General features: G+C 31.5%; 1 protein-coding gene across 2 annotated transcripts; it reads right to left on the bottom strand.

Moving 5' to 3' along the window:
- Window positions 1–300: 300 nt before the first annotated feature.
- Window positions 301–15,434, bottom strand: LOC130672725 (ras-responsive element-binding protein 1-like). Of its 2 annotated transcripts, XM_057477429.1 has the most exons (5): window positions 14,812–15,434; window positions 9,417–9,484; window positions 7,702–8,833; window positions 3,893–7,602; window positions 301–3,140 (listed from the first exon to the last, which is right to left on the bottom strand). In XM_057477429.1, the coding sequence occupies exons 1-5, from the start codon at window positions 14,828–14,830 to the stop codon at window positions 2,562–2,564; spliced, it is 5,508 nt and encodes a 1,835-aa protein (XP_057333412.1). In that variant the 5' UTR covers window positions 14,831–15,434; the 3' UTR covers window positions 301–2,561. The 2 variants fall into 2 exon arrangements, with proteins under 2 accessions (XP_057333412.1, XP_057333410.1); XM_057477427.1 differs by having other exon boundaries at window positions 3,893–8,833.
- Between the last annotated feature and the right edge of the window lie 265 nt (window positions 15,435–15,699).

The following is a 15,699-nucleotide window of genomic DNA, read 5'->3' as shown; positions in this document are numbered from 1 at the left end:
AGTAAATTTTGTTTTACTGTCTATTTACGATATTTTTAATTACCTAAATTATTAATAAATAGTAAGAGTATTGAGTACAGAGAAATAAAATAAACCATGATATATTTTAAGGGTTTACATTGCTTTTATTTACTTATACATACTGAAAAGTCAAACGAAGATGCAATACAATCATTTATGCACAAATTACAATAATTATTTAATAGCACTAAAATTGAAATCCTTCTTTCTTCTATTATGTAAAAAGACATAATTAGAAAGCCCGGGTTTAATGCGTTCATAAGTGTAACTTAATTCATTTTTTTTTATTTTTTTTAAATTTTATTAATGTACAGAATTTTATTTATTTAAGTATACATGAGAGAGAAAGTCCCAGACAAAAATAATTATTTACTGGCCGTAAGATCCACTTGCTTATAATAAATAGATATAATTATTAAATATATATTTTTATAACTTGTATGATATTATTTATATAAAAAAAAATAAATAATAATAATAATTGATACAATAAAAAATAAAAATAAAAAAAAAATTAATTAATTGAATAGAGAAATGAAAAATAGAGATAGTAAGAGATAAAGACAAATTAGCAAATACTTTTATGGTTTTTCTTCTCTATTTCTTTACTTAAAGTCTACCTCAAGTTAACATTATATATGATCTTTAATTAAGCCATTTTATTATTTGGTATAATTGCATTCAATTATTTTTATTTTCCCATGTTAGGAAAATTAACAATTCAAATAACACCATACTATTATTATTATTATTATCATTATTTAATTTATAATTATTACATACGTTAATATATATTTATAACTGTATATTTACATGCGAAAATTTATATCGGCTATTAAATATTAACTAAATTATCGGTTACATAAATTCTTAATCGTATATTGCTCCGCTTTTTAATTTTCACTTCACTTATCAGTTTTATTTTACACTTTTTGTCAATTTTTATATTAATTAATTATTTTACTAGGTATACATTTATATATATTTATATATATTACCTACAATCTATCAGCAGAGATACTCTGATCATTAAATCAAATTACCATCAAAATTTATGTCTCACTATTTTTATGTCTCTTTATACAAATTTTAGTATACGTATAATATTATTATTATGATAAATTAATATCTAATTTAACTTTTATATCTGTGTGTTATATTTCCTATGGTCAGTACGCGATAATAAATTTAAACATTAAGTTAAAAAAAAATATATATGGCTAAATAGATAAATAGTATAATTTTTTCTTTGGGAATTCTAGATCCACCTTTCGTATACAGAAAAAAAAAAATTTCTTGGCTCAAGAAAAATTTTTTTTTTTTTTCACTTTAAGAAATTTTTTGAATTATGAATTGGAGACAAAAATTTTTTGAGCCAAGAAAAAATTTTCTTGAGTCAAGGAAAATTTTCTTGATGCAAAAAAAAAATTTCTTGAGTCAAGTAAAATTTTTTTGAGTCAAGAAAAAATTTTTCTAGTCCTAAAAAAATTTTTCTTTTCATTTCATAATAAAAAATTTATCTTATGTCAAGAAATTTTAATTTTCTGTGTATTCTTATTATCTGAAAATTTAATGTCGTTAATAAATCGTGGAAATAAATCGACAATTACTTAACGTCACTAGATAATAAATAATAACATTAATACTCTAAATAATTTTTTAAATCACAAGTATAATTTTAATTACTAATTCTAAAAGTCTAGTCGTTCTTTTGGAATTAGTAATTTTTTCTTTACAAAATTTTTTTCGCTTCTACTTTTTCAACTCCAAAAAAAAACTTTATCTGACTTTTTCAATTTTCTTAATTTTTCTAATTTTCTAAATAATTATTTTATATTTTAAATTTCGTATCCTAGTAAAATAAAATTACTATTAATTATCCAAAGATTTAATTAAATATTTATGGCTATATATTTTATATACATGAAATTTCTAATTAATTAATAACTAATTTAAATTTACATTCGCTCTTATTTTAATAACAAAATAAGGATTAAAAAAAATACTATGCACAACCGATGAAAAAAAAAAATAATTAATCAACCCGTAAAGTGCACCAACTCCCTTAATTATCGTAACATAATTACAGTAAAAAAATATTTAACTCAAATTAATAAAAAAAAAAAACATATAAAACAAAAAAAAACATTTTTTTAAATTCAGTTTCTCAAAGAAAATCTAAGCTATCAAACAATAATACAATTAATCATAATTATTATTTTTTTCCCTACTTATAAATCTTATGAAATCTAACGTAATATTAATTATTATCTAATTAATTTAAATGCCAAAATTCTCAATTCGATAAAAGAAAATTTATTTTCCTTTTACCGTCACGTTGAGATTTTTTAAAATTATTATTTGTAAGGCACGATCGTGAACGTAATGGGAAACCGGAATTTGACCCAATAAATTCTAATAAATAATTAAATTATAATTAATTATTATATTTTGTACAAAATGAAAATTCATTAATTATATTTTTTATCAACTACTAATTAATCAATTGATTAATTAATTAATTATTGTAAATGTTAAGCTTAATCATGGCTTCGATTAACGCCAAGTAATTTAGCAGCATCATCAGCAGATGCTTGAAGAACTTTATCAATTATACTTTTGTCTCTAATGCCAAGTAAATTTGATATCAAATCATTTTCAGTGTCTGGAGTTGACTCACAATTATTTATATGTTGATTGTTTAATATTTTACCAGTCATTGTTGTCAATGATTCATAAGGATTAAATCTACTCATGAGTCTACTTGGCGCAGCATCACCGGTGGCCACTGACGCGACACTTGGCAGCGACATTCTGTCTTGTAGACGCGATGTGTCGCCGATTATTGGTGATGCCATCATTAGCTGATGGTGTTGATGACTTCGGGGGGTTATTGTTGGCGGTTGGATTGGATTTGTCTCTTCGTCGCCACTTGTACCCACGTATATTATGGAGTCGGTAGACTCGTGTTTTTTACGGTGACGGAGCATGCTGTGCTTTAGGGTAAATCTGCGGCAGCAGATGTCACATGAGTATGGTCGCTCTCCGGTGTGAGTTCTCATATGACGGCGAAGATCTTCCGCTGACCAGAAACGACGCATACAAAATACACACATCACCTGGAATAAATTTAAAATTAAAATTTAATTTTGTTGTAAAAAATTTAAAAATTAAATGAGCGGGAAATTTATTGGAAAATTAAAATTGTAACAAATGACATCAATAAATTAAATTAGAAATATAAATGATAGATTTTGATGTCAAATTTTAAATTTGAGACAATTTTGAATTTTTGAAAATTTTAAATACAAAAATTAATGCAGAAATAAATAAATTATGAGGAAAAATTAAACGGAAAAGTAAAAATATTTCCAAAAGTCATAAATTTTTATTTTTCCAAAAATTTTCTCAGACAAAAATCAAAACTAAATCGCAATGAGTCGAAATTTTTATTTTTTCTGAATTTTCCGAGTTCTTATCAGTATGAAATTTTATGAAAAGTTCAAATTTATCTCAAATTTCGATGTTCGATTGATCGAATTTTTTTTCCACGGAATTTAATCTGATTTTTTTGTATCTAGTACTAAAATTTCACAAAATCCGACGGGTTGAATTTTTTTTACACGAGAAAAAAAAATATCAATAACAAAATTAATCAAAAAAAAATCCAAACAAAAGTGACACCGAATTTTAATTAATTGAAATAATTTTTCCCATAAATTTTATCAATCCATGACATCAAACAAAGCAACAAAACAAAAAAAATAAATGTCACAATTTATCATCGAGACGGTAGACTTGAATTTATTGACAAAAAACCGCGGAGATAAAACTAAAAATAAAAACACTTATTATCTCAACAAATATTTACCTTTCTGTTGGTGTAATCAGGAAATCTTCCACGTTTCTCCTCGCCATCGCTCAGATGTTGATGATGCAAGTGATTGTCTTCAATGTTTTCCGTGTCCATATCCAGAGCGCCTTTGGCAACAAGCAAATCCCAGGACTCGCGATGATGATCTCTTATATGGTCAAGACAATCTTGACGGTCAGCGTATCCGCTGTCGCAGAGATGGCACTTGAACGGTGAATCGGATGGTCCAGGTGAGGATCTAGGCGACGGCCGTCGTGATTTCGATGTGTCATTAACAAGTGAATTAATAATACTATTGGAATTAGGCTTGGCCTCAATCATCGCTGCTGCTGCTATTGGTGTTGATGTCGAGGTTGGCATCGTCGTCGCTCCACTATTAGTCTCCATCGTGTCTGATACACTAGACGAATGACTTTCGTAGTCGCTCCGTTCATTTTGTTCATTACAAGGCGCCGGACTATTTTGTTGATCCGAATTTACTTCACTGTTCGGCGAATCAGGTCTCGATGATGATTTATTATTATCATCATGCGAATGTTTAGTGGCCTTGTGTTTCTTTAGGTTTCCAAGTGTCGAGAATGTAGAACTCGGACAAAGATTGCATTTGTACGGTCTCTCTGGTACATTTCTCGTCGCAAAAGTATTATTATTATTAATAGTCGTTACTTCTTGAGCTTCTGGTGATGATAAATTTCTACTAATAACACTACCAGTACCCCCACCAGCACCAGTACCACCAACGACCCCGCTACTGTACTGCAAATTATTTATCCCAGTATTAGATTTATGTTTTCTCAGCAGATGACGGTCGCAATTTGATTTTGTCGTGAATAATAGTGGACAGTAATCACATCTGTAGGGTTTTTGTCCAGTGTGAGTTAAAATATGTCTTCTTAATGACGATGACCATGGGAATGGACGTTCACAATACGGACAGTGTACGCGATTTGGTGCCATAGAATACGCCGATTTCTTCTTCTTCTTTTTCTTCTTCTTCTTGATCGATTTTGACGACGACGAATTATTTGAATTTACGGAATCAGATTTTTCATCACTGCCGGAATTATTGCAGTCACTTGTCGACGCAATCAATCCTTCTTCGTCACTCATATCCTGCGGCCTGAACTGCTGATACTGTTGCGACGCATTGTCTAGTAATTCCGATACGCTTGCGAGATCAGCGTTGCCGTCCTCGTTTTTTATCTTGCAATCATCGACGTCTTTGTCGTCTTCATCATCTTCCTCATCCCCGTCCTCGTCATCGTCATCATCCGGCTCCATTTTGCATTCAACTAGAGACTCGATCCCACTTTTATTTCCATTCTCCAAAGCCGATTCTTCACCCTCATTATTATTACCGTTACTATTATTATTTTTTCCAATACTTTCTTCCAATTTACCTCTCAACAAACTAGTCGACCGCTCGTCACTGCGACGCTCACTGTCTTTATCACCCGCTGCCGCAGCTGCGTTCTCATCAATTATCAATTCTTCATCAGTGTCATTGTCATCATTCTGATTGCCCTTCAATTGCTGGGCAAGAATCGCGTACTTAACGCGGTCAGAAATCGGACGTTTGTCATCAGCATTCGGTGATGATTGTCTCACTTTAGGAAGCCTAGATGTTGGATACGGCTGCTGATTCTGTCTTACAGAGTAACGTTTAGTCCGCAACATCGTTGGGGGATAACTCGGAGGTCTTCCGCGTGTCGAATGACCACCGCGCGGTTTCTGGCACCAGAATTGCGGATGCTGCTGCTTGACATGTCGCTCCATGTTGCTGCGGAGTGTAAATCTAGCCGTACAGTGATCGCAAATGAACGGTCTCTCGGTACGATATCTCCGCTGTTTTTGTTTTCTAACGAGCACGCCGTTTTTGATGACCATTTTTACAGAATTTGAAGACCCGCTGTTATTATCCACCAACCGGTCACGCGGACTAATTACACTGGCGCCGCTCGTTGATGGCGTTGCTGCTAATCTTGAATAATCATTCGCTGATTCATTGATCGATTGCCCAGTTAAGATATCGCGATTTTGTGGATACGCTGGAGTTGGCGAGAAATTAGATGATGATTTATTCAAACGCGACTCAATTAAATTACCCCCGCTTGTTTGCAGTCCACGGACTAATTCTTTCTGCAAGTTTTCTCTCATAGCAAGATCCTGATTAAATAAATGAGGATTGAATATAAATGGTGACAACATACTTGCTGGTGGTGTTGGGAAATTAGCGTAATTTCTGTAGAGCAATTGCTGGGCATTTGCATAAATAGCTTCGATAGAACTCGATGGATTGCCCGATTGTCCGGCTTTTAGTAATGCTTGGGCCAGTAAAAATTGATTGGCATCAAATAATTCTTTGTTACTTTTATTGTTATCATCGGATGAAATACTCGTTGTTAAATCTGAGGAATTTATTTCACGTGATTTTTTACTAAGATCCAATACGTCCATTGATAAATCTAGAGGTGCATCGTCTGTTGTTGGATTGTTTAGGTCTTGACGTTTGAGGTCAATTGGACTAGCCTGTATAATTCTTTGGTGTAAATCAGCAGCACCACCAGTAGATTTGGTTTCACTGACTAGAGACTGATTATTATTGTTATTATTACTACTATTATTATTATTATTATTATTATTATTATTATTACTATTACTATTATTATTATTAACATTATTATTATTCGTGTGTAATGACACACTACCATCGGAAGATCTTGAATCCTGATCGTTTGCTTTAATAAAATCTGATTTTATTAAATAATCACGCGGATTAACTGACGTATTGTCTGTCAATCTGTGGGTCAATTCCAAAGGATGATGATGATGATGGATCGCAGTAACTGATGAACGTGAAAATAAATCAGATTTATCATAATGACTTATTGGATTGGGAATCATTGTAGGGATTCCCATTTGTCGGAGTCTCAATGTCTCTTCAGATAACAGCAAATCTTGGGTTTTATTTTCCATTGGATAGTGCAATTGGTGTTGGTGATGCTGATGACGTTCGCGTTGTTGATGATGATTACTACTGGTATTAAGGTGATGATGATGACTATAATAATCATCTCTGTCATTTGACAACGAGGTTGGATACATTAATGATTTACGTGTGTCGTCTCTCATAACACGTGGCGATGTCCTGTCAATATTATCGTTCGTTGAATCTTCATTTGGATGATATATCAACACGCTTTTTATTTCCTCACGTGTTAATTTGTTATGACGATTTCTAACATGTCTTTCGCAGTTGGCTTTTGTTGTAAACGCGTAATTACAAAGTGAACATTCGTAAGGACGGTCGCCATTGTGGGATCTTAAGTGACGCACTAGTGTCGCTTTGTCTGTTGATGTATAAGGGCACATGTTGCAGGGATAGGGCATACCTGGACCGACTCCCATGTGTGCGCGGTTGTGTCCTTTCAAGGCCCGCAGGTTTGGAAATATTGCGCTGCAAAGGCGGCATGGGAATTCACCTTTCAATTTCATGCGACGAAATTCGGCGGCAAATGCGTCCTGGGCTTCTTCTTCCCCGTGATATTCAGAGTTCGCGGTACCTGATGACCCGGATGAACAAATTGCTGAGTTTAATTTTACCTGATGATCTGGGGTACTCGTGTCAGAACGCGGCAATATTGGTCCGGATGTTACTGAAATAATACTCTGGATATCAGCGAGATCTTTGCCGCCTTCTTTGGACTCTGTATTGTTATTATTATTATTATTGTTATTGTTATTGTTATTATTAATAGTCGATGCTGATTTAGTTTGTAAATCTAAGCCAGCAAAAAAATCATTACCTTTAATTTTATCGTCTCTCAATTTATGATTTAAATAGTTTAAATTTCCGCAGTCAATTTCATGTGATTCTAATGCTGATTTACATGGAAATGCGCGTAGACATTTTGAGCATAAAAAAGTTGCACTTTCACCAGAAGCTGGACGGTGAACTAATTGTTCACAAACAGCACGTGCTATTGCTGGAAATTTACCCGATGAAAAATCAGTGAATGTTAAATCATTGAAACCAACAATTGAGTCCCGTATATTTTTATTAACAGACATAATTGATGGTGTTGTAATTGTTGATGTTGAATTATTTTCTTTGTAATGCTGAGTCATAAGACGATGCAAATTCAACAGACGTGAATTTTTTAATTCCGGATGATATTTTTCAATATGTAAATCCATTGATGTACTCGATGTAAAATTACCCGCTACACATATCGGACAATTTAGTGAATTTTTATTAACGGCATTTATTTCATCATCAGCATCATCATCTTCATCATTATTATCATCATTATCATTATCATGATTGTCATGATTTATTGAATCATTTATTACTGTTTTATTATTTATAAATAATTTTTGTTTTTTAATATTATTCTCAGCAATACTGTCATCAATTGTTATATCAGGTCGTTTTCTTTTGGCGCGAAATTGTGATGGTGATTTATTATTAATATCTTGAATGTCATCATCATCATCATCAGCATCAGCATCAATATTATTTATTTTGGCAATATCATTATTATTATATTCGTCAACGACATGACGTCGTCGTGACAAAGGTTGCTCTGAGTCACTACTACCCTCAGAATCAGTACAACTATTGAGTGGCGGTGACGATACGACATCGCGGTGTATATTTCTTAAATGACGATTCATATTACCGCTGGTGGTAAATGCCATTTCACAGTATTTGCACTTGAATGGACGTTCACCTGAATGTACGAGCACGTGTCTGTCTAATGAACTTGCTGAACTCAGTACTTTATGACAAACACGACAAGAATAATCTTCCTCGCCGCTGTAATCGGTGGTACTACGAGGTGAGCTGTGATCCCTTAAGTGATTTGTTAGTTCACGGGATCGTGGCAGTACTAGGGAACGAGATGGAGATGAATTGAATCCGTCTGACTGCTCAATCTATTCAACAAAAAAAAATTAATAAATAATTTGTTGTTTTAATCACACAGAAAAAAAGATTTCAGTGCAGAAAAAATTTTTTTGAATATTATGAATTGAAAACTAAAATTTTCTTGAGCCAAGAAAATTTTTTTGAAGACAAACGTTTTCGAGAACCGAGTCAAGATTTTCTTGAGGTAAGAAAATTTGTCTTGGTTAAAAAAATTTAAGTTTTATCCAAGAAAATTGAGGATTTCAAAAAAAATTTCTTGAGTCAAGAAAATTTACTTTGAGTCAAGAATTTTCTTTCTGGGAATTATTAAATTTTTTTTTGATTTAAGAAAAATCATAATTACCGATGAAAATTTTCTTAAGTCAAGAAAATATTTTTGTAACCAGGCGTTTTTGGGAATAAGTCAAAATTTTCTTGAGCTAAGAAAATTTGTCAACCAAAGAAAATTCGTCTTGGCCAAAAATTTCTACTCGATCCAAGAAAATTGAGGTTTTTTCAAAAAAAATTTTGAATCAAGAAAATTTACTTTGAGTCAATAATTTTTTTCTGGGATCAATTAAAATTTTCATTGATTTAAAAAATAATAATTACCGATGACGATGATGCTGCATCAGTTTTGTTTTTTTTAAGTCCTTGATCTATTACACTTTCAATGGTCACTGCAATCATAAAAAAAGCTCTCATTAATAAACTTATAAAAACTTTCCGGGATGGAGAATGCGGTTAAGATTTATCTTAAAATAAATATAAATATGATAAAAAATTCCATTAAATTAATAATTTGGTATTTCCAAGACATTAATATTATGATGGTATTAATCATTTAATGATAGCTTTTAAAACAAAGTGTAGATTAACTTCCAAGTAAAAATCAATTTATTAATTGATAATTAAAAATTTTGTGATGAATATTGTCAAGTGAGATGACTAAATAGCTTCAGGGTAACTTATAATTGCCATAGAATATAAAAGAACATCATCAGGTAATATAATAATAACCAATTGATTGTTATTTCAGATAACATATTATAGGTTTTACGATAAGACGACGGATATATTTCTCTTCAAGTTTCTTATGATCATCACTACTCTTATCTCCTATAATACAATCACAGACAAATTATCGTCTATTGGTATAAAAAAAAAAAAAAAATAGTCTATCCCAATGTCAGATATTTTTTCAGAAATATATATGAGAAACTTGTTTACTTCATTACGATAGTAATCAAAATCTTAACTTACAACGCGTTATATTTTCATTAAAAATAATTAACTATTTATTTATATGATTATTCAAATAAAAAAAATAATAACGAGATAACTTTTTGACGTAGCCCGGAAGCTAAAACGGAGATGGTTAAATCCGGGACAATATAATATTTCATTTTATCAGTACATTATTATTATAACCTCAGGCAATACTTTTTTTTTTAACCACAAACGGATATAAGCCGCGGTTTTTTTTTTTTTTGTTTTTTGTTTTAGAAGGCATTTAAAAATTTTCTAGACGTTGTTTAGTCGCGTTGCAAAAAACAATAGATTAAATAAATTTTTTTTTTATTATTATTATTATTTATTATTTTTATATATAAATATTAACTTTAATTGTAGTAATAAAATTGACCTATTTTTTAATTACCAATTAAAATAATAAAATAAAATATTAGTATAATTATAATAACAATAAATAATATAGTAATTAATAATATCATCGATTGTATTGCTGAGAATTGACCCAGACAAAACATTACAATTTAACATTGTTCTTATATACAACAAATGTATATATGAGTAGATCGATTAGTTGTAAATTGAATTAAAAAAATTTACTATAAAAAACATAATCATATATTTATGCGCTCATTGGAAAATATAAATAACGAAAAAGTACAATAGCTAAATAATAAAAAAAAATAATAATTTAATGAGAACTGAACAATAATCTCATAGTTGTACTCTCGAGTATCTCTGTCGTCACAGGTGTAATATAATTGTACTGACAGGTGATTTTATATGCATTCTTACACTACATTACTAGTGTAGTCAAGTGAATAAAAGTACCCAGCTCAGCTTAGTCTACACTACACTAGACTAGTTGTTCTTTTTACGGATTATTATTATGGGAAAACGGGTTTGGCACGAGCAATACAGCCACATATGTATATATATATAAATATATCAGTATGTACCACATACATTTTTAATATGATGATGATATTGTGGTACTGCGGATGCGTAACTCGTACTCGTGCGAAATTTTGTACGCAATTTTACGTAAGTTCTTACGCATGTGCGTATATATTTCTATATTAAGACATTAATTAATTTTGATAAAATATACGGGCGATTGTCGAGAAAAAAATTAGCTGTTGCGATAAATAAACTATTGGATATCGTAACCTTGGATTTATCATGAGGATCTTGTTGGTAACCCTGCGCTTGGTATTATGGAGAACCTTGAAAGTGGAACTGTTGTCTCTCGCAGGAAGAGAAACGTCTTGTGTCTTTATATATAAGTTATATACATTTACTAAAAAGATTGCTCACACACGTGGGTATAATTCAAGAAAGGCCTTTGTAACATGAAATCTCCATCTTCATCACCGGAGAGCATCTTCGACGTTCTCCCCATATTCCCATACAAAAGTTCTCAAGTCGTAAAATCCTTATAATTCACCGTCACTTTTTTTTATAATTAACAAAAAAAAAACATTTTTTGCAATTAAATTCATATCACGGTAATGATTATTTATAGTTACAATATTATTATTATTTAGAAATGAATTTACGTGGAAAACGTTTGAGTAAAATCAAAGAAATTTTAAAAAATAAATCAAATGACGGATATTCAAACAACTGAATACAGAGATAACACATGCGCATCTGCAATGAAGGATGCTGCGCTGTATCAAACAGAGTAGGGATAAATATGAGGGCGTAACCCTGAATATAAACTCCGATTGGTTTATCATCATCTGAAAGTTTTTCATCTCGATCTAAAAGTAACCATTAGTCGTTAAAAACATCCCGCCAATGCCGCGTATTTCCGCCAATCACGAACCCTCTTTAGTTCCCCTCATCATCATCATCGTCATTATCATCATCCATGACTCGTCTTTTTCTCTCACGACCTCACAGCCTCCCCTTGCCGCCCGCATCTGCCCCGTTGTTAAAAAAAACTACATCGTCCTTCGTATCTCGCCCGCACTTCCCTCTTAATTCCCACTTTTCTCTTCTTTATGTTGGTGTTATCTTCTTCTCTCTCTATATCCTCCTTCTTTTCCATCGGTATATACATTGCATTACATATTAGCTCTGTCCTCTTTCCCCACCCCAGACAATTCTTTCTCTCTGCCCGGCCGGTTACACCCACACGACACAAGCGAGATGGAAATAAAAATGGCGATTGGCCCGTGTGTTTCGAGAGCTGTAACCCTGACAACCTTGGACTTACCCACCTGGAACCCCCGTCCATCCCTCGTACAATTTAACAAGTCTACTACAGACATCTTTATGACCATAAAGATCCCACGAAATAATAATATATATATATTCTACAATTTAATCTTTATAAAATTTATATAAGAGTCCATACAGTAAAAAAAATTCTCGACTGAAAGTAAATGTTCTTAATAAATTTTTTTGAAAACCAAAAATTTCGCGGATAAAGTAGAAATCTCTAGACAAATTCTTGGCTCAAGAAAATCTTGACTTAGTTCCCAAAAACTTTTATCTTCAAAAATATTTTCTTGACTCAAAATGACTTTTATTTCTATGCACAAAAAAAGGAATTCTTGGCGCAAAATTTTTTTTGTATCAAGAATTGAACCAAAAAATTTTAGAGCGAAAAAAAATTTCTTGCGCCACTCAATTTTTTTGAATCCTACACAGAAAAAAAGTTTTGAGTCAAAATATTTTAAAGACAAACGTTTTTGGAAAGCAAGTAAAGATTTTCTTGAGCCGAGAAAATTGAGGAAAATTAACAAATATTGTAATTATATATTTTTAGATATAAATTTATATTTTTATCTTGACATCAAGAGTGATAGAGTAATAGCATTGGAAATGTCAGAAGATGACACAGTTATGTTAGAGGTTGAAGGGTATATATATATATACATACATATATACATAAGTAGATGAAGTAGAATGGTGCATACATTTAAAATAACGTATATATACACGTCTATCTATACTAGGATATAAATATAAATATATAACAAATGTACAGGTCATATGTTATCACATGTGGACGTAGCACATTGGTGGTTATATTCTGTTATAAAGCTCCAAGTTGAAGAACTTAAACTATGATCAGACATACGTGGCCCAACCGAGTTTCTCCGCATGTACCTGACTCCAAAGTACTTGCTCTACAGCCTTACAGCTATACATTCTTAAAACAACTGCTATATACTCATGCCAAGCTTAGAATCAAATCATGTCCGTTATAAAATTATTCGATGCAATATTAAGCGAAGACGGAGAAGGAGAGACAGGGAGGAAAAGGGGAGGGGGCGAAGGTGCATACAGGATAAGCTTCTACTCGCGTTATTATTTAATACATACACGTCATATATTTAATGTCGATTTAGGGCTCTGATGAATTTGCGGTAGGATACGTCGCGGTGTCAACTTTCGACACGTGCCAGGGACGATCAACTTACAAATATATGAGTAAAAAAAAACTTTTTTAGACACGTCATTTGTGCTGGATGTATATATTGATGATGTGGGTTTCAAATCACGGGTTTATTTTATATAGGGGTTGAAAATAAAGGGAGTGGTTTAGTTTACTTCAGATTTTTTTAAACGTTCGTTCAAAGCCACGCCTTTAAGATCTTCGTGATCTCATCTCTTATTTTTTTTCTTAAACATTCGAGACTTTGATGTATAAAAATATAATATACAGATGTATATATATATATTGATGTTTATATCTGCGATTGATATAACTTATCAAATCTAAATCTTATTTTCATCTTACGTAAAACTCCGATCCAACACGAATATTTATTTTAGTTCATGCTCATGAGAATATAAATTATAAATAAAAAATAAAAATAATAATAATTCATCTCGAGATAAAAAAAGATCTTTGATGGCCAGCTTATACTTTTTGTTTTGTTTTGTTACTGTATCTGACGGATCAACTTTAGTCTTTCATCTCCAGTAAATATTCTCAGAATTTATTCTTAAAGAATTTATACTGATATTTAAAAATATAAACAGACTTTAAAAAAATTTTTTTTATCTGCTGTCAATTGGTAGAGATTAAAATATTTTTAATTTTAACTGACGACAATTTTGGCAAATGGTTAATTTTTACGAATTCAAATAAAATTTAAAAATGTATCAGAGTTTCATGAGATTAGTTTACTCTGGGTAAGAAAAATATGAGAAAAATATATGAGATTTAAAATGCTAAGTGAGCATAAAATAAAATAAATAAGACTTTTACTCATCTGCAGTTTTAATGCAATTATGTAGAATAAAACTCCAAAAGCTATATAATATATATATGTATATACATCTACATGTATGTATATATATGTAGAATTCAAAATAAAGCCTTAAAATCACGTACTTAGACTGATCTTATTGTTCTCTTATCAATAATCGCTGCGAGACATCATCAAATATCTATCTACATATATATATATCTATATATATTCAATATTCTTAATCATCTGTACCTAGGATATGATAATATATAACAATTATTACAATTATTCCACATACATTATTATTATAAATGATCCTGAAGTTAGACAATTAAAAATTTTCATATTTTTTTTCTACCAAATTAATGACAAAAAAAAAAAACTAAAAAAATGCACATGTAGAAAATTTAAAAAACTGCAGGTGCAATTTTTTCAAATATTTTTTTTTACAATCTACCATTTATAAAAAAATTCAAAAATTAAATTTCTAGACATCGCCTAACTCTAGTGTGATTATAAATATAAAAAATATAAAAACGTACCATTAGTCGTGCAATCCATGCCGGTGCAAACACTCGGACAATTAATCCTCAATACAAGTCATAAATACACAATGCATTGTGAATTTACACAGTTTCAATAATAATACTATTAAAAAAAAAAAAAAAACTATTTAATTACACAATCACTAAAAAAAAATAATCACAATTTAAATGATCACTAAAAAATCCACAGTTGCACGAAAAAAAAATTTATCTTGTTCACAAGTCACAAAATATATAGTAGTAACATACATATATATATGTATGTCTGTGTATATACGAGAGTTAATGATGAGAAGACGCAAGATGTCTTTCACACAACTCTCCGACGAGAAGTGACTCTCCTGACATTTCTCTCAACCTGCCTCGATTCGATTCAGACCTCATCTCTCCCTCCAGTTTGCCAGACTACTCTCCGCTATCGGTCGAGGTAAACTCCCCACTCTTTATTTTCAAGCTGTATTGCAACCAAATGAACGGCCAGAGAGCTGGCGCTGGCTCTGGCTCTGGCAATAGATCGACGAGTGAGTAAAGCCCGACATACACGTAGTAAACCCCTTACCACCCCCACTCCATCGACACATTGGCACCAGCAGACTACTGACTACTGACTACTGACTGCAAACTACAGACAATATACAATACACTTTTATCATATGTTGTATATACATATATGCATGTATGTATGAATGTATGAGTGTGTAAAACTGCAGCTTATGGTTGTGTTGAGTTTAACTCTACTCCCTCTACTGACATTCAGTTAAATGTTTAATCCCTGCCCCTACCTTGGGTACCTGCACTCTGCACTGTGGTCTGGGGATCCAGCAACAACAGCAGCAGGAGCAGGAGCAGGAGAAACAGCAGCCGCAGATACCCAGCATTAAATAC

Source organism: Microplitis mediator, chromosome 8, assembly GCF_029852145.1.
Source record: "Microplitis mediator isolate UGA2020A chromosome 8, iyMicMedi2.1, whole genome shotgun sequence".
NCBI classification, from domain to species: domain Eukaryota; kingdom Metazoa; phylum Arthropoda; class Insecta; order Hymenoptera; family Braconidae; genus Microplitis; species Microplitis mediator.
The sequence above is the reverse complement of the archived record's forward strand: the minus strand, read 5'-3'. Positions and strand labels throughout refer to the sequence as shown.

Bases quoted from the DNA above. Each gene is read 5' to 3' on its own strand.
- LOC130672725 (XM_057477427.1), bottom strand. The intron at 8,834-9,416 runs GTAATTATTATT...TTTGTTGAATAG, and splicing joins ATGCAGCATCATCGTCATCG to ATTGAGCAGTCAGACGGATT. The intron at 3,141-3,892 runs GTAAATATTTGT...AATTTATTCCAG, and splicing joins CTGATTACACCAACAGAAAG to GTGATGTGTGTATTTTGTAT.